The sequence below is a fragment of the Equus asinus genome, chromosome 1, assembly GCF_041296235.1.
Source record: "Equus asinus isolate D_3611 breed Donkey chromosome 1, EquAss-T2T_v2, whole genome shotgun sequence".
Lineage (NCBI taxonomy): Eukaryota > Metazoa > Chordata > Mammalia > Perissodactyla > Equidae > Equus > Equus asinus.
Genome location: NC_091790.1, coordinates 114846868 through 114871771, shown reverse-complemented (window position 1 = coordinate 114871771; position 24904 = coordinate 114846868). Strand labels below are relative to the sequence as shown.

The following is a 24904-nucleotide window of genomic DNA, read 5'->3' as shown; positions in this document are numbered from 1 at the left end:
CAGCCTGTCGCTCAGCCAAGCCCATCTGGACTTGGGCGGAACAGGGCACAAGGGCAGTGCAATGAACAAGCAAAACCGAAAAAGAACTGTTTCTGCAAAGTCTCCGTGGGACTCTGAGAACACAGGGCCCCAGAACTTGTGCCAGCAGCTCTGGCCCGGGTGGGACAGCGTCCCCAATGTGACATGGGAAACATCGAGAGAGACTTGGTGAGGCCAGGAGACAGACACAGCAAACACAGGCCTGGGTGCCCGCAGCCCCAGCACGTCGAGGGCGGGCGGTGGCGGAAGCTGGGCCACCTCCGACCTCAGCAGCTTTAGCAGACATCACCACCGTGAGCCACAGAAAGACTGGAGGAAACGATGGCGTCCACGTGGAGGCCGAGGGCAAGGACACAGCTGGAAGTCTCCTGACAAATCCCAGGATGTCTGGGAGGAATGTGAAAGGGCTGGCGAGAGCCGCCTGGTGCATACTGAGAAAACAGCGTCTCGCCATTTGCACGGCGACTTTTTATTTAAAGGTCACTCTTTGAAAAAGAAAAATTTGATTAAGTATCTAGAAACACTGTTAAACATAGATACTGATTCAACAGGCAAGCACATCATCAAGAGTTTTGGAGTTAGAAAGAAATGGATCTCCTTTCGCTACTTGAAGCCCTCCTTCAGGATAAGCGTACTTCTAACACATACTTGGGGCCTGTTTCACGTCACAGAGAGAACCTGAAATCTCTCACTCGCCCCTAGATCCGGGGCCAAGAACTTTATCTTTCCTTGATTTCTTTTAGTTCTTCCAACGGGATGCATGGCACAGGATAAGCAGACAGTAAGCGCTTACTGAATACAACACATTTACTTAAGACAGGGGAAAAGGGTTAGGAAGAATTTTGCAAATGAACACCCATCCTCCAGGATGAAGGCCGCTCCCAGAGCGCTCTTCTGCTGCCAGGAGGAGAGGCAACTCGCCTGCTCACGGGTGCCCGCTTCCTAAGAGTCTGCTCAGTGACACGCAGGATTTTTTTCCTTAAACATCTAGCTGCACAACTCCGTTATCATTCTTTCTGGAATGCCACTGCCACTTAAAATCTCAAAACTTCAATTATAATCACCGATCCTTAATAATAAAGACACCAGCCTACTCACCGACTTTGACACCTTAATGACTAAGAGTGCAAAGTCTTGAAAAGGAGACGACATAAAATATACTAAAGGGAGGTGAGCACATGGGAGATTCTGTTTAACCTCAATGAAACCGTGTGATTTCCGAATAAAAACAACACCCCCGACAACCAAATTCTCAAATCACTAAAACCGGTATCTATTATAGACCTGGCACATACCAAAAAAATTAAAAAATCATTTTTATTCTTTATACATCTATTGCCTGATAGAAATATAGAATTAGAAATTATTGGAAATTGACAATACTATCAAAGAAAATTTCGTTTCCTTTTTTATGTAAGAAAAAACAGTTCAATTATGACTAAAATATGCAAAAAACTAATTCATGTGTTTCCTTAATATCAACTCAATAGTTTGTCTTACTCATGTAAGCAGACTTTATTAAAAAGCAATAAACTGTTCCATTTATCAGGAAAAGCTCAATAATTCAAGAGTTGCATAATCTCACTTATTGAGTCAATAATTTTGAAAAAGCTCTGCAGTCTAGGTAGAAATACAACATTTATAGACAAATCCATTTAAAAATGAATTCAAAAGCAGGCTAAAGGAATAAAGAATAAGCAACATATTATTTTATTTTTCCATAATATGTAATAGGTATTTTTGCTGCAGTAATATTTCTCACTAAAGGTGAAACTATCTTTTATAAAAAATAAGCTAATTTAAAAAATATTATATCTGTAATCTAATAAACTGTAATCCAAGTCTTTCACAATTAGAACCCAAATCTAATTCTGGAGCACAGCCCAGAAAGCTATTGCTGAGGGCAAAGTTCTAGCTACAATAATCAAAATCTTTCTAAGTTCTTCCAACTCAGAGGAAATACAATTTTCAAGAGATATTTTACAGTGTTCTTTCAAATGTAAAATGTACACATCATCTGCTTTACTGTAAATAAAGAAAACAACCCTAAAAAATGATGTAATAACTGGGGCCTGCCCAGCAGCCTAGTGGTTAAGTTCAGCAGGCTCCACTTTGGTGGCCCAGGTTCAATTCCCGGGTGTGGACCTACACGATTCCTTAGCCGCCATGCTGTGGTGGTGTCCCACATATAAAATAAAGGAAGACTGGCAGGGATATTAGCTCAGGGAAATCTTCCTCAGCAAAAAAAAAAAAGATGTAATAATTGAAGTGTTATTTGTCAACCATAAACCTAAATAAAGTTACTCTAGTAAAGAATATAAATTATGGTAGAAGTGTGTTTATTTAAGAAGTAACCAAATAAAAAACAAAAGCCCCAGATAACTTCGGTCTAGAAATTAACGTACACACAAGAGTTGACAGAATTGGGCACTGCCACCCCATCCCCACCACTGTTTCCACACCCAAGGGTTTGGGGAAAATGAAGGCTTTATTTCTAGAGTCCCAGTGCATCGAGTTCAACCCTAGTTTATCACAACGGCACCAAAGACGACATTCAGCATATTCACAGAGGCTTAAAAATACACCCTTGAAACATTTACAATCCAGAACTCAATTAAACACAAGACATTATAACCATGAAAAGAACAATTAAAATAAAGATGTGCCTCTCTATTTCTTTCCTAAAAACATCAGTTTACTGAGTATATAAATCTGATGTCCATAGAGAATTATGTAAATTGACTGCCAAAAATTATTTCTAGGAATTACACTAAAGGAAACCAAACAGAAGTCACAAAAGATTAAGAAAACTAGACAATCTTCTAAATGCAAGAAAAAAAGTATTACTTTCAGTTCGATAAAAATTTCTTCCTCTCCTTCTCAGCCAGGGCACAAAGGATGTGCCTCTATTTGACGGCTTCAGGAGTAAAATGTCCGATGAAGAGATAACATTTCAGAATGTTGAGGCCATTAACTAATATGACCCCTCAAAATAAGCTGATGAGAAACACCCCTTTGTCTACTTACAATATCTCAGCGTTCTACATGGAACAAGCATCTTATCCCTGGCACCTCTGACTTCTTTATTAATCGTCTCACTGTTTCTTTCATATAATATCAGAGCAAAACCACCCCCGACATACTCCTGGTTAACTGGCAGAAATGGAAATGGTTGTAATCCCAATTTGATAATTAGATGTATCACTGTTCACTATACTTACAAAGTTATTAGAAAAACGCATGCATTAAGCACAGCTTACCAATTTTTAAGATATACATTTTATAACCAAAACCTTAAACCAGGGATGTAAAACCGTGTACTAGGCCGCTACCAAAGAAAAAAAGAACGCAAAGTTACACGAACGCTTTGACTCTTCTCAATGAGTACGTTAGACATGATAAACTGGATTAATTTAATCTCCCCCCTTCCAGGCTCCATCATCACCATGCAGGGGCCAGCTTGTCAATGACGGGGATGTTTTTCCATCACGGCATATTCTTAAAAATTTGCTATTTTAGTCAACTTGGTTAACGGGAAGGTCATTGATGCAGAAAAAGTCTTTCTGAAATACAACAGCCCACATGTTTTCTTTATAAGTAACTACAGTGCAGTAAGCATAATTAACTCTTTCTTCAAAGATTCGGGAATTCAATTGCATCAGTTTTTTTTTAATAAGAAATTTCACTTTTCATTTGAAATACTTCAGCCCTAGATACAGAAGATGTAAGAGATGAGACTGAATCTATACTATTACACCCAGATTATACCCTGAAGTTGGTTTTTCTTGCTCATTTTTTTTTAAGATTTTATTTTTCCTTTTTCTCCGCAAATCCCCGCAGTTACATAGCTGCATATTTTTAGTTGTGGGTCCTTCTAGTTGTGGTACATGGGACACCGCCTCAGCAGGGCCCGATGAGCGGTGCCATGTCCGCACCCAGGATCCAAACCGGTGAAACCCTGGGCCGCCGCAGCGGAGCACCAGAACTCAACCACTCGGCCACGGGGCCGGCCGCTCTCTCGCTCATTTTTTAAAAAACAAAACACTGACACTATTTTAATGTACATGTACGATTTTGTCTTCCCTTAAAAAATACCGTTAAAATACGTGATTATGTATATCAGTTAATACTGGCATTTTAAGTTGTAATTATTAATTCTTTCAACTAAGACACAATCGTTAATTAATTTATTTAACCCATATTTACTGAGACACACAGACCCAGCCTGGCACCTGCTAGCTGCGCATCCTTGGGCAAGACACACACCTTGTAAGCCTGCATCTCCCCACTTTGTAACATGAGATTAATATCCCCTCCCTTAGTTTAGAAAATTGAAGGAAACAGGGTCCACAAGCAAGAAACGAGAAGAGGCAATGAAAGCAGCATGAGGAACATGAATGTGACAGTAGAGAAATCAGCTCAAAATAAACACATCGACCTAATATCCTGGCTTCCGCCTTTTCACAGCCCAAGGGCCGCAGAGTTCACAGCTGAGAACCTGAAAGTCAGCTGCCGCCGCCCTGGGTGAGTTCAAATCCCACCCCAGCGTGTATCCCTCCCACCAATAAGGCTGCCATCTGCTTTATTTTGCAGCTAAAACCCCTGAGGGCAGGACCCATGTTTGGCGCCCGTGTGGATGCCCACAGCTGACACAGCCCGGAGCAGACGGCATCTCACTGAGGATTTCTGAATGACCTCCGCACTGAGTCCAGAAATTTCGCTCGTGTTATAAAAGCAGGCTCCTTGGTGGGCACATTACTGAGCCTCACAGTTCACACCATCAGAGACCACACTTCAGTGAGGCATTAATCCCAGTGAAGGGAAGCCCCCGGGGAATGGGGCTCTGCAATGACTCAGCTGGAGAAGGGTGAGGAGAGAGTGGAGACGGGCTGTGGCCCAGTCCAGGCATGCCGCAATCGCAATCGCAGTCTACACCCAATTTAGGTCCCACCCAGCACAGGACAAGCAGTTCATGAGAACTGCAGAGCTGGCACTTTTGTTTGTAATTTTTCTGGCTTTGTGGTTGCTTAGGAGTAAGAAATGTATAATTTTTACACATTATTTGAATAATTATTATCTGAAATCTGCAAGCATTGTTTCCTCTTTATTAACCATCTAGATATTATTCAATTTTGATAGAAAATGTCCCAAACTCTGCTCATGAACATACATGGGCAGGACTGGAAACAGATAAGGATGGAAGCGTATTTCCAGAAAGAGGAACAGCATGATCAAGATGGAAAAGCAGGGGACGTGCGCAGAGGTGCCAAGGGAGAGTCACGGGAGGTACGAGGAGGCAGAGTGGAAGCCACAGGACAGAGGCTCCTGGATACCACGCTAATAAGAGGGTGCGAGTCTGAAAGCAGTCAGAGCTACTGAGGACTCCTGAGCAGTTCCAGATCAGATCAAAGCGTCACCCAGGAGGATTAATTTAGAAGGAAGGGCGGAAAGTGTGTAGGTGGGAAGACCAGGGCGGAGAGTATTACAACAGACTAACTTCCGTGAAAATGGGAAAAGGAGGATGACGGGCGGGGTGGTGGAGAGGAGAGTAAACAGTGCTTGGGAAATAACCAGGTGTGGAAGCAGAGAAAGAGAGGACGCCAAAATTCACACAAATTAGCCCACAGTCACAAACCTTCTGTTTAGTGACAACATATTCCAGTCATACAAAAATATCTGGAAAATAAGAGAATTAACATCTCTGCCTCCAGCTCCCAGCTTAAGAGTGAAGATGTCACAGCATCCTGGGGACCTCGCTCTCATCCACGTCTCTCCCCCATCTCAGAAAGAACCAGCGCTCTGAATCCGAGCTTTGTCCTCCCTGTGCGTCTCTCTGTGCTTCTGCTATATGTTCTCACCTGTAAACATGGAACAGTTCTGAAGAGTTTTTTTTCACTCTCTATGAATGTGTCACAGAGCACGTCATTTTGCAAACTGCAGATTTAACTCAACACTGTCACTGAGAGTTGTCACAGGTTCACTTTCTCTGTATAGTATTTCATTCGTACAGTCCTATATAGTATTTCATGTTTAATATATACTCATTTATTTATTCACTCCTGCTCATTTATTCACTCCTGATGAATATTTTATGTTTATTTCTAACTTTTGTATTACTAGAAATTTTGCAGGAAACATTTTTCTTGGTACAAGTGCAATACCCTCTCTGGAGGCCAAATCTAAGACTGATTATTTGGTCCAAGGGATGTGTATCTTTACTAGATATTGACAAAACATTATGCAAAATGGTTCTACCAACTGATGCTCCCACCAACGCTGCATCAAATTTGTCCAAGTCAACATTTAGTACTGACTGTGACAGGTGTGAAATGGTATCTTATTCTAGTTTGCACTTCCATCCTAACAGGCGGTACCGTATATGGCACGCTTTTTGCCCCACTCTGTTTATGGTGCATTTGTTATCAATGTTCACATGAATGAATTAATCAATCTTGTCTCTTAGAGTCTGCATTTTTTTCTTCTTGTTTAAGAAAGTCTTCTCTACTTCTGATGAAAAAGTTCTCAGGTTGTATATCCCGAAGGCACATATAATTAAGTTAATTTAAAAACATCATTTGTTAAAATCACTCCAGGCACAGTTATACGTGCCAACCATTTAAACAACTCTAAATCTTCTTATTTAACCCAAGGCAAAACAAGCGATGTATGTCAAAAAGCAACAGAATCAATAAGCCCACAAGTGGGTAAAAATATATGCAACAAATATGCAAAGTGTTACAGGACAGCTTCTGACGAATCTCAAAATGGAGCAGATTCACTTCTTTAAAAAGTCGTTCTACCTTGGCAAACCCAAGAGTGCAGATTAAAGCAACGTGAAACAACTTTTACTCATCATTGTAGCACAGATAATCATAAGAACACCCAACGCTAATGAGGGTGAGGGCCACAGAGCCTCACGACCACCTGTCCAGCTGGAAACGGGAAGATCTGGGGAAAGCAGTCATCCCATAACACATCAGAAGCCTTCAAACAGTTCAAACCTTTTCACTCAGTAATTTAAGGAAATAATCAGAAATATAAGTAACGACAGATGCATAAAATATACTCGACACAGCACAGTATCTGATTATAAGACTGGAAGGCCTCCACTTTCAACGTGAGTGTGATTAAATAAACGACGGCAGATCTAGAAAATGAATTATTATGTAGCCACTGCACTTGAGATTTACAGAAGATGTTTAAGGACAGCTAAATACGTAAGCCAAAAAGCGCACAGGGACATCCAGATACAGCATCAGGTCAGCTACTCAAAATGCAGAGAAAAGCAACTCACTCACAGGCTTACTTTTCCCAAATGCCCAAAGTACACACATAAAACTTTAGAGGATCAGCATTCGCAAATAATTAGATACCAGAACACAAGAGCAATGCCTGTATTTTCTTCGTCTGATAAAATAATGCTGTATATAATTAAATCAAGTTACACTGAGACATTAGTTAGTAATATCCCATATCAGACTCAAGAGCGAACAGCCCAAAACATGTGACACGATGAACACGTATGTCAGCCCTGATGGAGGAGATGAATCCAAAGCTCTATCTTTGTTGTTTAAAAGGCAATAAATAAACCATTTTCTGATAATGGAGACATGAAGGATCTGAAAGCAGCACCACATTCCTTTTTTTGTTTAACAGTCTGAGGGCCTTCCCCGGCGTTCCTGAAGAGCGGGCTCTGTGACCTCACACTGCCCTCCCCCCACAGCTGCCTGGACCAGAGGGCAGCGAGCACTCGAGCCAAGGGAGCCCAGCCTCTACCTGCCAAAGGCCCAGGACCCAGAGCGTGAGGCCAAAGCCAAGGTGGGCACATCAGATTTGTCTGATTTTGGAAAATTCATCAAGAGTTTGAGGCAGTGAGCGGTGTGAACTGAGCTGAAAGCTCACGAAGCGAGGGGACGAGAAGCTGGATGGCAGGTGCCACAGCAATGCCCCTGGATGCAGAGCCCAAGGCACCAGGCTCGTTCTGACCCACTGGCCTGAAGAGCTGTGGCCTTGGCTTCCTTGGAGCCCTCTGTGCCTGAGCTAACTCAGGGAGCATCTCTTCCCAGCACGGCAAGAGCCCTGTCTAATCACAGACGTGTTCTCCACACACTTACCATGCCAAACATTTACCGCATCTACCAGCACAGATCCCACTTTATTTTCAGAAGAGAATGACAAGTGAACATTAAATACAAAATTAGATGAACAGAGATGGCTAGAAGGGAAAGAAACACTTGGTGAATGTGTTGTGCCCAGGAAAGCGGGAGAATGTGTCTTTTATAAAGCCTCCTACTGAAGCGATCAGAGTAGACCGCATGAGGACATGAAACGATCTCGGATCTATGTCACACCATCAAACGTCTTCAGAAGATTAACAACAGAAGGGCTCTGGCTGAATGCTTCAATTTAAGGCACACACATCTCAGGCTGGAGAACCTTAATTATCGTAAACTAAACCTCGAAGGTGCAGCAGATGTAAATGACGCACACATTACTAAAAACCAAACTTGCCTCAGTCACAGACCACTGTGGATATGGGAAATACACGACAACTAAGTCACGCCTCTATGTTTTTACTCAAAATGGTCTATCAAAGAAGCTGGCTATCTTGGTTGCAAACTTATCCATATAATATTGAACGATTAAAGCTATCAAAAATCTAACTACCTAATCTTAACTTTCAGAAATCCAGACAAACCCTTATGCCCAATGATTTCTAGAATACTACACAAGTCCAAAAATACTAAAGCTCGGCTCTCAACTTACTCCGTCACCTAGATGGATCCATTGTAGAAATTCTCACGGCATTTTCTACTTTTATTCAGAAAAAATTAAGTTCCTTGTCCAAGAGACTCATTCTGATGCTTTAATTTTCTGACTTTTTTGGTTTCTTAAAATAACTTTTGCTCATTGATGAACAGAAGCATCCACACAGACCCCAATCTAATTCGGAATCTACACAAGTCTACGAATTATAAAGCGTTGAGTCCTGCTGACTGACTCTCCAAAGGCAGCCGCTATTGAGAGCCTCCTCAGAGTTCTGTATTTTTCAGAAACCGTCTTTTCATACAGGTTGCTCTTTATACCAGAGTGTAAGTGATTTCAGATGTGACTGCTAATACGACAATGGGCTGCACCGACGGCTGGTAACTCTTCAGGAAATTACTTCTGAAATTCTAAGCAGCACCAGGTGCTCAGGGTTAAGTTGCTGTGAAGCTCATTGCTTGTCCTTTGCTCTGAAAGGTTCTGAACAGCCTTTGGCAAAAAGGAATAAAATTCAACCTGATGCATAAAAAGCAATGATCCAAATCGAAGTTGAAATGGTCTACCACAAAGGCATACCAAGACAAATGGGAGCGAGAGGAAACCCAGAACCTATTTTTTTATACTTAAACTTCTAACTAGACAAGCCGAAATAAGCGTATTGCTTTTATCCAATGGTAAAATGATTAAAGAACGTTTTCTCTACCTTAATCAATATCAGCTTCCCCAAAATTGTCCCATTTCCAGATACTCAGATAATGAATGCCAGAGGTGGCATTCCAGAAATATTTGTTGAATGAATTTACACGTTTCATAAGAACCAGATGTCATAAGTAACTGCAAGTTAAGCCTAACTAGCAAATGATACTATGACAAAAGCAGAAGGTATAGATCATTTATGCTATATTTGATCAGAAAATGTTCCACATTTTGTAGGTGCTTGTCAGTAAATATTGTTGTGAAAGACAGTTTTCTAAGATGAGAATTCCCTTTCAAAGGCAACAGCAATTACACTGTATGTGCATATAGATTAGCAGAGCTAAGGTTACATAAAAATAGCACGATCAATTATTCCAAGAACAACAACTATTAACCTTCTCAGATGTGCAAGCATCCTTTATTTACTTCCGAAGAAGGAATCTCACCATGCACACTGCCAGATGGAAATGTCCATAAAACATTATTATAAGGTCACATTCAACCTGACCTGAATAATCGTACCATCAAAAGAAGAAACCCACTTTAAAAATTCTTGCTAAAAACAGAGAAGATTCATTATCACTAATTATAGTTTTTGATCACTCTCCAGGAAACGCGTGTTTCCATGCAAGATTACATCAAACAGTTTTTCTCAAAATGCACTACTAAAAAAAGGTTTCAGATTAACATTAGAAGAAGTTTAACTACATAACAACAGTAAGGATGACAGGCATCATATATGCGTGTACATATATGTGAGTGTATAAAACATAATGAACGAGTTTTTGGGCAAGCCACTGGTTCAAAGCTTTATAAACAAGGTGACGAGAGGTTTCATGAACGTGGCAATGATGGAGGAAGTCTTGAAAAAGGCTCATGAAATGGATAAATGGGAAACATGTAGGTGCATCCGCCACTCCAGGACTCTGCTTCTCGAAGTGTGACCTGGACTGTGGATCCCTTGAGAGCCTGGGAGAAATGCACCATCTCAGGCGCCACCCCAGACCTACTGGAGGAGCATCTGCATTTTAAAAGATTCCAGATTATTCCTATGCACATGAAAGTCTGAGTTTAAGACGAGCTGCTTTAGGAAAATAAGGTGGAGAAGCAAGATCAGTGGCCTAGTAGCAACGGCAGAAGGGGACCAGGGAGGCGGGAGTCACCTGTCTGCTGTCATCTTTGGGCCAGTTTCAGAGGTGAACAGCATGTCAGAGATGAGGAAGAGAAAGCTAACGGCAGAGGGATCTGTCTGGGATCCTGGGAGGATGAAGTCGCCAGGCAGCCTGGTGGGGAGGAGCGCTTGAGCAGAAGGACACCTGAGCTCACATCTCCTCAGCACCACAGAATGGATGCAACATCTAATTTCGCACATGCTTGAGGGGACCGGAGAAGCAGAGCACTCGAGATCCCGAGAGCCTGGCCACCACGTATGGCTGTGCAGCAGAGGGCTGCCCGGGGGACAGAAGTGGGAAAGGCCACAGCATCCACAGAGACGACGGAGGGCCCCCCAGGAAGAGAGATGGTCCCGGCCGTGACCAAAATGCAACGTGAGGGACCAACCGGACACTCAGACTTCAGCAGCGGACGCCAGCGGACAGGAAACAAGCTAGATGCAGGGGGCGGAGGCCCGATGGAAGTCCAAGAGGATCCCAGCGTAGAAGTGGGAGGCAGTCCTGGCCACGCACACACATACACATGCCTCTCACTGTGCAGAGACCACAAGAGCATAAAGCAAGGCATAAAAACAAGCAAATTATTTAGAAAATAAATCCATGCTTCACCTATGTGAGTGTGAAAGCAAATGAGAAGTCAAGGACCGGTGGTGCCAGCAACCAAGGAAGAGAAAGCAGGAGGAGGGAGAAAGTGGCTGAAAACGTGGGGGAGAGCAGATGCCTTCAGTTTAGGAAGAATGTGTCCCGGTAAATCCAAAATAGGCCAGCCCTCCACCCTCAACCCACCAGCCTGAAAGGAAACTCGAGCCACACCAGGGGCACAGCATTCACACAGACCGTGTGCCGGTTAACATATGCTCACAAAAGCCACAGGAGGACACGATCCCCCGTGAGATTCAGTCAAGACGCCACAAGGAGCTGAACCCCAAGAACTTCAAATAATAAATTCTTCACCAAGAGACTGAAATAAGTCTGGCATAATGAAAGCGACTTTTTAAAAAGTTGGGAAATAGAACAATAGAAATCATAAACTATTTTTTAAAAGAAGGATTAGAAATAGTTTCTGGAAATAAAAATGTCACCATTACAATTAAAAATTCACCACGCTGAAAGGCAGCTTAGGTTACTAATGAATAGACACAGTGAACCAGAAAATATATAAGCAGCACAAAAAGGTAAAGAGATAAAAAACTGGAGAGAGGTTAAGAGCTAGAGAAGTTAGAACGAGAAGCCCAACCCGATTGGAAAAGAAACTCCAGCAGGAAGGAAGAGAGGGAATGACCACAAGACGTTCTCCCTTCCAAAAATAATATGTAGGTGCAGGTCACAGGAGTGTCTGTCACATTTCTCACTATCTCTACATCACTGGGAAAGTCCACCATGTTAAAACAAGAAGCAATTCCAAGAGTGAATGGGGAGTGAGAAAGTAACAATGGGAATGCAGCCTAATACTGTGAAAGGTTTAGATGAACAAACGAGACATTAAACACTACTGAAGGTGGGTGTGAGCAGTTCGGCTTGGATTTTATTCCTTGTGACGGGGAGCACGACTGGAGGCTGTCTGTGGACCGGGACACAGGCGTCTGGAAAGAAGTATGAAGACGGCAGAGTAGGGTGGGCGGGAGGCCCAGGAGGAAGAGCAGGTGGGAAAGTGGGAGCAGTGCACAACGCTGGCCTCAAACGAGGGGAGCATCCCCTGGTCACTCGAGACACCCTCCCTGGGTAGCACGATGACTCGTTCCGGTCCCCATGCGTCCCGTGCAGACATTTCTTGACCTAGCTGCTGATGGCAGCGATGGGCTCAGTTTGTGAAAACTCCGCGAGCTACCATTCGTGGATGGATTTTAAATCGTATAGACATAAATGTAACTCTTGGAATTAGATTAACTTCAGAACTATGTCTAAGAAGACAGTTTTGTTCTAACTCCTATCAGGTCATATTGATCTTACGTGTGGTTTACTTACAGCTCCCACGCATCTTAAATACCATGAAAGGCTGCCAAATAAAAGGCACGCGCCCAAAGAAGAAAAAACGTAATATAGATGAGGTCAGCAAATTACAGGAAAAAAATTCTGGACTGCACCTCAGAAACGCAAGGTAGAAGGAATTCAGATAATTCTAGGCTAAGTCCTAAGGGACTCCTTTGGAAAACTATTAAAAGGCATAAACACTACACATTCGACGCTTCATTGTTCCTCTATCTAGGTTACAGCTACTCTTCAGGAGACTCTGCTTCTCTCTTAAAAGTAACCTGATGGCAATCCTAGTGTTTTATTAGGAATCTCTTGGAGTCATCAGCACGGGGAGTTTCCGAGAGGATTAACATTTGCGGGACGGAATCGTAACCTCCCCGCAGAAATGGCACACTCATTGCAATCAACGCAAGGTTTCATCACCTACACTAACAACTTTGTTTTATTTTCAAGAACGAAAAAAGGAAAGTTTGCAGTTAATTACTGCATTTGTTCTAAAAACGGGCAATCAAATGGAGAGAAAATCACTTGGAAAGCATTTGTCAAGTTTTCCAAAGACTTAAAATGCACTCTACAGAATTCTTCGCATAGCACAGGCATCCACCTGGTCTATTCCCAGTGGGGAAACTGGGAGCAGAAACCTGAGTCCCGCCGGGAAGCTGTGGCGGGATCAGAAACTAGTAATTAAGATGGACTGCATCCTTCCTGAAGTCTCCGTGGCGTACACACCCTTTGCTAAGAAGAACCAACAAAAGGATTTAATGTCTATGACTATAAATGGGTCAACTGCAAGGAGCCAGAGAGGGAGGGGGGACCCCAGAGAGTCTCCGTTCCTCATACTCAGTACTTCAGATGCATTAGTTGACTTTGTCCCCCAGCCCTGTGAGGCAGGTGCGTTTACTATCTGGCATTTATAGAAAAGAAAACCAGAGCTTGCAAAAATGGGGTGGGTAGCTTGCCACGGTCTCAAGGAAAACATTTTACTGCCAGAGTCCCAAGTCAACCGCTTTCCCTACCTGGACGGTCTCCTTACGGAGCTAAATAAACCTTGGAGGGATGAAATTCCTTATGCATGAGAATGTAAGAAAACTACATTATAGATGGCAAAGTCTCTTCTAGATTGTAGGTTTCTATGTAATACAGAGCTTATAACTGATCAGGATCAAAAAGCAAGGTTGGAAATACACGAAGAAAATGAGCAGATTTAGAAGCACGGTAATTTCTGAGAGGCACGCTCCGTCCATCTTCATCCCACAAGATCTACAGTGCAGACCTCAATACTGAAGCGCACCTCACCTGGTCTCCCTTACACCACTTCTTCCCCACATGCCATTACGAGGAATTATTTTTACTCACATATGGGATTTCCCTAAGTAGACTGCAAATGATCTTAAGGATCTGGTACACCTCAGGCATAATGCCACAGCGAAAACATGGAACGCACTTTACAAATGCCCTGAGAGACCATTCTCGCCACATAAGGATGGGGGCGACATAAAGAGGAGGCTGCGGTGAGCTTCCAAGCAGCCTGCTGGGCCCTGAAAGCCCAGAGTTTACAATCGCCTCATCCTGAGTGACAGACACGGCCATGAGAACACACTGAAGGCCTCTTGTATCACTGTATGCACGTTAGGAAAGCAGTCAAATAACATGAGAAGCAGCAACGTGACAAACACATAGAAAACAGTGTCCAGAATATTCAAATATAAAAACCACATTTCACAATACCACTTAATTTCCAACAGTCCAACAATAATTTTCTGGTCATGCAATGAGAATTAGGTCCCCAACTTCCAACTCATTAGAATTCTATGAGGCCAAGACGACCTTGATACCAAAAGCAGAGAATAACAACACAAAAAAAGAAAAGTACAGGCCAATATCACTGATAAACACAGGGACAAAAATCCTCAACAAAATATTAGACAATTGAATACAACAATACATTAAAAGGATCACACACCAAGATCAAGTGGGATTTATTCCAGGGATGCAGGGATGGTTCAACATCCACAAATCAATGTGATACACCACATTAACAAAATGAAGAATAAAAATCATTGATCATCTCAACAGACACAGAAAAGCATTTGGCAAGATATAGCATCCATTTATGACAAAAACTCTCAAAAAATGGGTATAGAAGGAAAGTACCTCAACATAATAGAGGCCATATATGAGAAACCCACAGCCAACATCATACTTAATGGGGAAAAACTGAAAGCCACCCCTCTGAGAATAGGAACAAGACAAGGGTGCCCACTATCACCACTCTTATTCAACATGGTATTGGAAGTCCTAGCCAGAGCAATTAGACAAGAAAAAGAAATAAAAAGGATCCAAATTGGAAAGGAAGAAGTGAAACTGTCGCTATCTATAGATGACATGATTTTATACAGAGAAAACCCTAAAGAATCCATCAAAAAGCTATTAGAAACAATAACAAATACAGTAAAGTTGCAGAGCACAAAATCAACATACAAAAATCACTTGCATTTCTACACACCAACAACGAACTAGCAGAAAGAGAAATCAAGAACACAATCTCATTTACAATTGCAACAAAAAGAATAAAATGCCTAGGAATAAACTTAACCAATGAGGTGAAAGGCCTGTATATTGAAAACCATGACACTGTTGAAAAGAAATCAAAGAAGACAGAAACAAATGGAAAGATATTCTGTGCTCATTCACGTGCTCAAAGTTAAAATGTCCATACTACCTAAAGCAATCTACAGATTCAACGCCATCCCAATCAGAATCCCAATGACATTCTTCATGGAAATAGAACGAAGAATCCTAAAATTCATATGGAAAAATAAAAGACCCCAAATAACCAAAGCAATCCTGAGGGGAAAAAAATGAAGTTTGAGATATCACACTCCCTGATTTCAAAATATACTCCAAAGCTCTAGTAACCAAAACAGCATGGGACTGGCACAAAAACAGACACACAGATCAATGGAACAGAATCGAGAGCCCAGAAATAAGGCCACACATATACGGACAGCTAAACTTCAACAAGGGAGCCAAGGACATATGATGGAGAAAGGAGAGTCTCTTCAATAAACGGTGTTGGGAAAACTGGACAGCCACATGCAAAAGAATGAAAGTAGACCAATATCTTTCACCATACACAAAAATTAACTCGAAATGGATCAAAGACTTGAAGGTAAGACCTGAAAGCACAAAACTCCTAGAAGAAAACATAGGCAGTACGCTCTTTGACATCGGTCTTAGCAGTATCTTAGCAGTATCTTTTTGAATATGTCTCCTCAGGCAAGGGAAACAAAAGAAAAAACAGACAAATGGGACTTCACTAAACTAATAAGCTTCTACACAGCAAAGGAAACCATGAACAAAACAAAAAGTCAATCTAACAAGTGAGAGAAGATATTTGCAAACCATATATCTAATAAGGGGTTAATATCCAAAATATATGAAGAACTCATACATCCCAACAACAACAAAAAACAAGCAAGCTGTTTAAAAAATGGGCAGAGGATATGAACAGACATTTCTCCAAAGAAGATATGCAGATAACCAACAGGCACATGAAAAGATGTTCAACATCACTAATTATCAAGGAAATGCAAATCAAAACCACAACAAGATATCACCCCACGCCCTTCAGAATGGCTCTTATTAAAAAGACAAAAAATAAAGAGTGTTGGAGAGGATGAGGAGAAAAGGGAACACTCATCCACTGCTGGTGGGAATGAAAACTGGTGCAGCCACTATGGAAAACAGTATGGAGATTCCTCAGAAAATTAAAAATAGAAATACCATATGATTCAGCTATTTCACTTCTGGGTATTTGTCCAAAGAACACAAAAAAACTAATCTGAAAAGATATGTGCACCCTACGCTCATTGCAGCATTATTCACAGTAGCCAACACTTGGAAACAACATAAGCGCCCATCAACAGAGGAACAGATAAAGAAAATGTGATATCTATAAATATGCAATGGAATAGTACTCAAACATAAAAAATGATGAAATCTTCCATTTGCAACAACATGAAAGGCCCTTGAGGGTATTATGCTAAGCAAAGTAAGTGAGACAGAGAAAGACAAACACTGCATGATTTCACTCCTATGTAGAAGAGAAACACACATAGAACAGGGAACAGATTGGTGGTTACAGGGGTGTGGGGGTGGTAAAGGGGCACACGTGGATGGCAACTAGACTTCTGGTGGGGAAGATGTGTGGTCTACACAAGTAGAAATACAACGCTGTACACCTGAAATTTAAATAAATAAATAAGGAAAATGAATAAGCTAAAAAAAAAAAAACCCAAAGAATTAGGTCCTGCAAATTAATTTCATTTTCTAGAACGGTGTGAGAAATAACGTAGCAAGTTTTAGTTACTCCAACCAGCAAGATATAAAAGAGATAAATGGGGATAGACTGTGCCAACATTTACTAAAATTACCCAAGGCACAAAGAAAATGTATCACCATTTCCCTTTAAAGCACTGTTAGTCAGAACTAAGGTTCAATAATTTATCGATTCATTTAATCAACATTTATGAAAGGACTACAGTGTGCCATGCCATTAGGTGACAAGTCGAACAGGATTCACGCTCTAATGGAGGCAACCCCATAGGGAGATGCAACATACAATAAAAAAGGAAATGCGGGGGCCGACCTGGTGGCACAGCAGTTAAGTGCGCACGTTCCGCTTCAGCGGCCCGGGGTTCGCTGGTTCGGATCCTGGATGCAGACATGGCACCACGTGGCAAGCCATGCTGTGGTAGGCATCCCACATATAAAGTGGAGGAAGATGAGCACGGATGTTAGCTCAGGGCCAGTCTTCCTCAGCAACAAAAAGAGGAGCACTGGCAGCAGTTAGCTCAGGGCCAGTCTCTTCCTCAGCAACAAAAAGAGGAGGATTGGCAGCAGTGAGCTCAGGGCTAATCTTCCTTAAAAATAAAAAAAATTTAAAAAAAAAAAGAGAAAAAGGAAATGCAGAAGATGATTTCCAAATGGTGTAATTAGGAAGGGAGAGCAAAGACTCTCCCTTTAGACTAGACGGTCAGGAAAAACTCCACTGACGAGAAGGCAAAGAAAATTCTATTCTTTCACACTATGTCTCAAGCGAGATACGATGGGTTGAATATGAAGCACCATAAACTGGTGAATTTGCTGTAACCATGATGGTTACATCAGTTACAAAGGATTGAGGAATATGAAATGACAATCATTAGGCGTGCCCTAAAGTTACAGATGACATATCAACGAGGGTATCTGGAAGTGGGGTGTTCCTGTAACAAACACCAAAAACGTGGAAACGGATTTGGAACTAGGCAACGGGCAGAGGCTGAAATAATTTTGAGGAGTGCGACAGAAAAAGCCTAGATTGCCTTGACAGGCTGTCAGAAACACAGATGTCAACGTCTGTCCTAGTGAGGGCCTCGGTGGAAGTGGGGAAGGTGACAGAGAAACATACTTGATCTTAGAAAATACTGAACTGTCATGAACAGACTGTGGACTTCAGATGCGCTGCTGGAGAGGACTCAGATGGAAAAGAGCAACGTGTCATCAGAAACTAGAGGACAGGAGATCCTTGTGAGGTAGTGAAGGAGAGCCAAAGTGAATCATGTCCTGCAGGTATGCGGAAGGCAGGGTTGGTAAGCTACGAACTGGGGTATTTAGATGAGATTTCCAAGCAAACTGTGGAAGGTGCTCCCTGTTCTTCTCCTTGCTGGTTATAGGAAAGTGGGAGAGGAAAAAGACAAATGAAGAGGACAACAAGAAAGGATGCTGTCACATCACCATAATTCTACAGGCAAGAAGCAGGCTGATAAAATCACTCAGCTGCAAACAGGTGCCACCTTCCATTAAAAAGGAAGGAGGACTCCCAGGACGGTCCAGGTCCCAGAGGGCAGAGCTGACAGGCACAGAGATCACTTCTAGGCCTTGAAACCTAATGTAGCTTGGACAGTGCGTGGGACTGATGGCTGCTTTCTTCTTGCCACTTCCTCCTTTTTTGAAAGGGAGTGTCTCTAACTGACACCCTATGTCCGTCCCACCATCGTATTCTGGGAGCAGATACTGTGTTTTCTAGATTCACAGGTTCACAGGAAGAATTTTATCCCAGTATGGATTATGCCCAGAATCCCACCCATACCTGAGCTAGATTATGAGATCTGGATGAGATTTTGGACGCTGAGTTGATGCTGTAATGGGTTGAGACTTTAGGAGGCGCTGGGACAGGGCAAACGTATTCTGCACGTGAGATGGATGTGAATCTTTGGCTGCCAGAGGGCAGACTGTGGGAGCAAGAAGAGCAGCCCCCAAAGATGCCCATGACCTGCCTGGAACCTGTGAGCGTGTTACCCTACACGGTGAGAGGAACTTTGCAGACTTAGTTAAGATAAAGACCTTGAGATGAGGCTGCTCTCCTGGATTACCTGGGTGGGCCACCAGTGTAATCACAAGGGTCCTTGTAAGTGACAGAGGGGACCAGGAAAGCTACAGGACCTGACAAAGAGTCCGCCAGCCACCGCTGGCTTTGCAGAGGAAGGGACCATGAGCCAGTGAAAACAGGCAGCCACCAGACAGAGGCTGGAAAAGGCAGGGGAGGGGATTCTTCTGCAGAACCTCCAGAAGACAGCAAGCTGCCGACATCCTGATTGTAGCCCGGAGATACTCATTCTGGACTTCTGACCCCTAGAAATGTAAAATTAATCAATTCTGCATTGTTTGAAGCCACTAAGTGTATGGTAACAAACACTCATTTTAAAATTACTTTTGCCCTGTTTCTGATAAGGTTTTTAACTAGTATTTAGCAAGTTATGACCAAAAGCAGCCTAAGCACTCCAAGATGAGGTACAGCTGACCTCAGCTCTTTCGGCTCAAACGCCATCTGGGATCCGAGCCTCACCAATGTCACACTCTGGGAAGTCACGCAGTGGGCGACTGCGTGTCAGAACATGTGACCAAGAAATATGTGACCTAGAAATGTGACACATACGATCAGGGCCTCCCATGGGAATCTGTGGTATCCTGAATTGTCCAGGCAGAGAGACGCATAACAAAATAAAAATTAAGACTGTGGGTGGATATTCAGCTTTTGTTTAAGAAACTACAGCAATCTTTTTCAGGTTTAAACAAATCTTCCACTAAATCCTGTAAGATAGGCATTGTATTTCCTGATATGTTCCACTAAATTCTACAATATAGGCATTATATTTCTCATCACTGATAAATTTAACAAGACTTGTGCTCTTTATTTATGGTTAAAAGAAGCCAAAAATAAAGATTAGAAAATGAGACTTACCCTTACCAAAAAAATGTTTTAAGGAACAACACAACAACGGCACAATCACGGCAGACCCTCCTCCGATGAATTATCCTTGTCATTTTCTCTAATTTATCAAATAATACGACTGTGAAAAGTTCTTACAAATATGGAAAAAGTTCTTTAAATAATTTGCTTTTAGATAATACACGCTTATTTTGGTCATCACACACTATTTCTATTCCTTTTTTGTTTGGCTGGATAGTTATTCCCATCAATACTGAAAATGGCAAGGTATAAGGTTTATATTCTAGGTAAGTTCTAATCCTATAGAAGATAACATAATTAAGAACTAATTGTGCACAAGACAGTAAATGAGATGTTAGGGACATGAAGGATGACTAACAAAGACTCTGCCAGCAAAGAGCCCGCACTCGTAGGGGACAGGCAGGGCACAGGCTCAAGAACCGGGAAACAGCGCAAATACGGCTGGCCATATGTCAGCGGTTCCTGTCGGGAGGAGGGGGCGCCCGGAGGAAAAGAGCAGAAAGGCAGAGGGAAAAGCCAGGGCTAGAAGCAGCTTTTATTCTGCAGGCAACGGAGAAGGCAAGGAAGGTTGAGCGGGGAATTAGCATGACACCCAAGGCAGGAAGAAGAGGCCAGGGGCAAAGACTGGAGGCAGGAAAGCCTACTGGAATCGGGGAGAGCAGAACCTGGACAGTAAATGCGAGGAGGAGAAAAAGAAGACAGAAGAATCAGCCCTTTGGAACATCCTGCAGGACCACCTGTGGCTCCAGTCAAGGTAAGTGGCCTTACGAGGAGGCTTCGAGAGAGGAGCACACGACCCATGGAACACTCGGTCCACTTATTCAAGGAAATGGGCTTTCGGACAGCTAAGGTCCTGAGCCAGTTCCAAGAAACACCTAAATCAACGCAAAATCCAAAGTCTGGCAACGCCAGAATTTCTCAACTAAAAAAGTCACAGGGCCAGTTCAAGGGGAAGAGGAAAGACTAATGATGCAGCTTCTCAAACAGCTGGTTGGTGGTAGCAACAGAAAAACATGCACCAAGCAGAAGAGGTCTGATCTGTCTCCTCATTTTCACTCAACGTAGGACATTTAAACCCAGCTCCAGGAGGAGGCAGACTGGGCATTTTCACTTCCAAGGATGAGCAGAGGAAAGGAGAATAAGAATACAAAGCTTCAGGGTGCAAAGATTTAGGAAGAACTGTTTCCTGCACATTTCACTTTCATTTAACTCCATGAAGATTATGATAAAATAATATTTAATAAGTACCCATATGTACAAGACAGTCTCACTGAAACAGCCTAGGTGTAACAGATACTGCCCTTAAAAGGATGATAAATTGTAACATCTGCCAAGATACAACAGTAACAAAAGGATTCTCCTGAGACATTATATATATACACATATATATATACACACATTATATGCACACACACACACACACATATACATATAACGGAAAGAAAACTTTAGTTAAAATAAGTTTTTCTATTTTGGATTATTATTCTGACACTAAAGCCTGAAAACATATTAATACCTGAAACCTAATCTAATACAAAAACATGAAGCCTTGAATCACCCAAACCCTAACCGAATTTCCTTGAGGTCAATGTTTACACGAGGTCTTCTCTTTCCTATGGTCTAATTCACTGCTCCTCATAAGGATAGTGAAAAACCTCTATTTTTTTTTTTAAGTCATTATAGATAGTACCCAAAGCTTCTTCCTAATAATGTTTGTCTCATACCTGAATATCTCATCCCAGATGCCTAAAAAGGCAACACATGCCTCAGGAAAAAATGCAATATAATGAACAATTTACTATACTATCTTAAATATATTTTGGAGGCTTTTTGCCTTAAATAAAAAAAAAAAAACACGTGATAAGAAAAACAAATAACTGAAGAGGAAGAACACCTGATGTAAATGGAAATGACACTGGTTACAGGTCCCCTAGAAACCATTTTATATTTCCAGTTGATTCACTTGCCGTGTTTCACGCACAATGATTTCATTGAGCTGCTCATACATGTGACTTTAAACCTCTAGGAAAGAACCAAAGGTCAACACTTCCTGCTAAAGCCAAATTGGGGGGAAAAAAAACAAACATTTTAAGAATTATGATGTATGAAATAAGTAAGCCAGCATTCTGTTTATAGGAACGGGGGTGCTGGGACTCTGGGCAAAAGGGTAGAGTCAAGTGGGAGTAAGACAGATCCGGGGGCGGGGGGGGGGGGGGGGTGGGGGTGGGGGGTGGGGTGGACCACAGACAGGCACGCCAAAGGATTTCTGCAGAAACGAGATGCACGGAAAAGACTAAAGCCAGAGAAGACGGCTGAAGGGACTCAGCTACCAAAAGATTTTAAAAAGTCATCGTGAAATCTCTCTAACCTTACTGGCGTGGAGAAACAAAAATTCCACGATTTCTTCTGAAAATCTTGACTCCGCGACACCTTTCTTATAAGTCTCTCTATAGCGGGCTATAGAGATGCAATTTTGGGGTCTTTATTACACATGCAACTATATTTAACGGCTAATCTACAACAGTGGTTCTCGGCCCAGGTTAATTTTTGCCCCCAGGGGACGTTTGGGGAAATCTGGAGATATTTTCTGGAGTCACAGTTTGAGGGGGCTGCTATGGTGATCTAACCGGTAGAGGCCAAGATGTGCTAACATCCTACAATGCACAAGACAGCCTCACCACAAAGAATTTTCCTGCCCAAAATGCCAGCGGCGCTAAGACTGAGGAAAAACACCCACCTCTTCTGAACAAAGCAAAACGCGAGTGCCCGGACCTTTATGCCTGCCCATCTCTCTCTAACAGACATCTAATTAAAGCATAAAATAACAGCCAAGGGTTCATTTTCCACCTGCCTCAAACATGGTGGATGGCTGGCTCAAACTAAGAGCCACATTACAATAAACCGAAATAACACTTCACGGCAGGAGCGCAGAAACAGCAGCAAAATAACTTTTCAACCTTTTTTTTTTTTTTTTTGCATTTTTGCCTCAAGCACATTAATGGGTAAGAGGAGCGTCCATATGTTTCCATAGCAAGGTGTGTCTTCCATGCTCAATGCACTAAGAATACACTGACCTCGTCAAAATACAGTATTTCTTATTAAGGTAAAAACTTAAACTAAAAGCATCAAGTGCAAGATTTACGTGGGGGAAGGTGGCGAAGAAAGCCACCCAAGTCTTCAAAATGCAAAGTTATTTCACAGTTTGCTCGCAAAATGACTCAGATCATTATTACTTTTAGTCATGCCAAGTTTGCTGCTTCTAAGCCTACTAGTAATGGGGGAAAAAAACCCACCATTTTTCCTGCAATCATTAAACCAATGAAACAGAAGCTTACTAAAAGCAGGTTTGTGCAATGTTTGTGTTTTATTATAACCGATACAAAATTACAAGCAATCGCTGGCAGTGCAAATGATGATTCTGAGAAGTCTTTCATCTACCTAAATACCTATAGGGTGCAGGGGGGTAACATGCAAACAAAAGAAAATCCTAGTTCATACATCTACAAACCGTAGGCTGCGACTATTTCCCAACGTATCCCCTAGTCAAAACCCTGGCTCCTCTTTTTATGTTCTCTCCTTTCAAACAAGGAAAAGAAAGCGTTTCCCCAAGAGCAAATGAGAGCCCTGGCGTGTGTCTGGTCAACCTCATCCATCAGGACCCGCGGCGGCGGGGAGGGTCCTGTCGCCGGCGTGACCCTCTCGCATCTCCCCCGTCGGTTTCTCCGCTGGAGCATCTCCCAGGAGCGAATGTCACCCCGCCCCGGTGGTTCCCAGGTCCCCACTAACGACCGGGCGCAGCGCAGCCCGCTTCCTCCCGCACCGCAAACACAGCCAGTGCTCCTGCATCGGGCATGGAGTTGCCAGGGCAAGTTCACAGGAGACGCAGGCGACCCACGGGGACCCCACGAAGGGGCCTCGACCTCACCGCGCGCGGCGCTCCGGCCGCGGGGAACGCGCACCGCCACAGCGCCCTGCGCACAGGGCTGGGCTCTCACGGTGCGGATGTGCCCATCTCCACGCGGCCGCGCTAACTCCAATAAAGGGCGCCCTCCCACTCGCTCCTGGCTCTGGGGTCCACACCGGGCGAGCCGGGAAGCGAAGGGGGAGACCAGGACCCGGGTGCGCGCTCGCCCGGCTCTGCCCCGCACCGGACACGCGCCCTTGGACAACATCTCGGGCGCTACCCGACGCGCCCTGGGCGCCAGGACACGTCCCCGCGAGGGTCGGCCCCCAACGCCCTGGCCCCGAACCCGACCCCGACCCCTGGCCCCAGCCCCGGCCCCGACCCCCCGAACCCGGCCGCTCACCGAGCAGCAGCAGCTTGACCTCGCGCGCCGCCTTCTCGCCGTCCTCGCGCAGGTTGCGGTCGATCATCTTGCTGCGCTCCACCGCCGCCTTGTCCTCGGCGCTCAGCGTGCAGCCCATCGTGCCGAGCGGGCCCGGCGCTGGCAGCGCCTCCTCTCCGCAAGCCGGCGGCCCCCTCCCGGCCGCCGCCGCCCTCCGGACCCCGGGGCAGGCGCCGTCCGCACAGCCCGCCCGCCGCGCCCCTCGCTACGCGCGCTACGATGCCGGCGCCCCGGCGCCCACCAGCCGCGACCGAGCTCCCGGGAACCGCTGCTGCCGCCTCCCGCCGCCGGCCGCGCCGCAGCCTCGCGGAGCCTGGAGCTGTCGTCCGCGCGCCGCCGCGGCCCGCCCCCCGCCAGCCCCGCCAGCCCCGCCCCGGCCGCTCCCGGGGCGCACCGCCCATCATCACCCTCGCCCCGCCCCGCGACCACTCCCGGGGCGCACCGCCTCCATCACCCTCGCCTCACCAGCCCCCCGGCAGCCCCGCCACCGGCCAGCCCCGCCCCCGGCTAGACCCACGCCCGGCAGCTCCCAGGGCGTACCGCCCCCCATCACCCTCGCCCCACCCGCCCCCCGCCAGCCCTGCCCCGGACTAGACCCGCCCCCGGCAGCTCCTCGC

General features: G+C 44.0%; 1 protein-coding gene across 1 annotated transcript in view; it reads right to left on the bottom strand.

Moving 5' to 3' along the window:
* GNAI1 (G protein subunit alpha i1) overlaps window positions 1–24598 on the bottom strand; it is a 78187-nt gene extending 53589 nt beyond the window's left edge. Inside the window, exon 1 of the mRNA XM_044769309.2 lies at window positions 24249–24598. Coding sequence (XP_044625244.1) covers window positions 24249–24366 — 118 coding nt within the window. The 5' untranslated portion in view covers window positions 24367–24598. The remainder of the gene's footprint in view (window positions 1–24248) is intronic.
* Window positions 24599–24904: the final 306 nt, after the last annotated feature.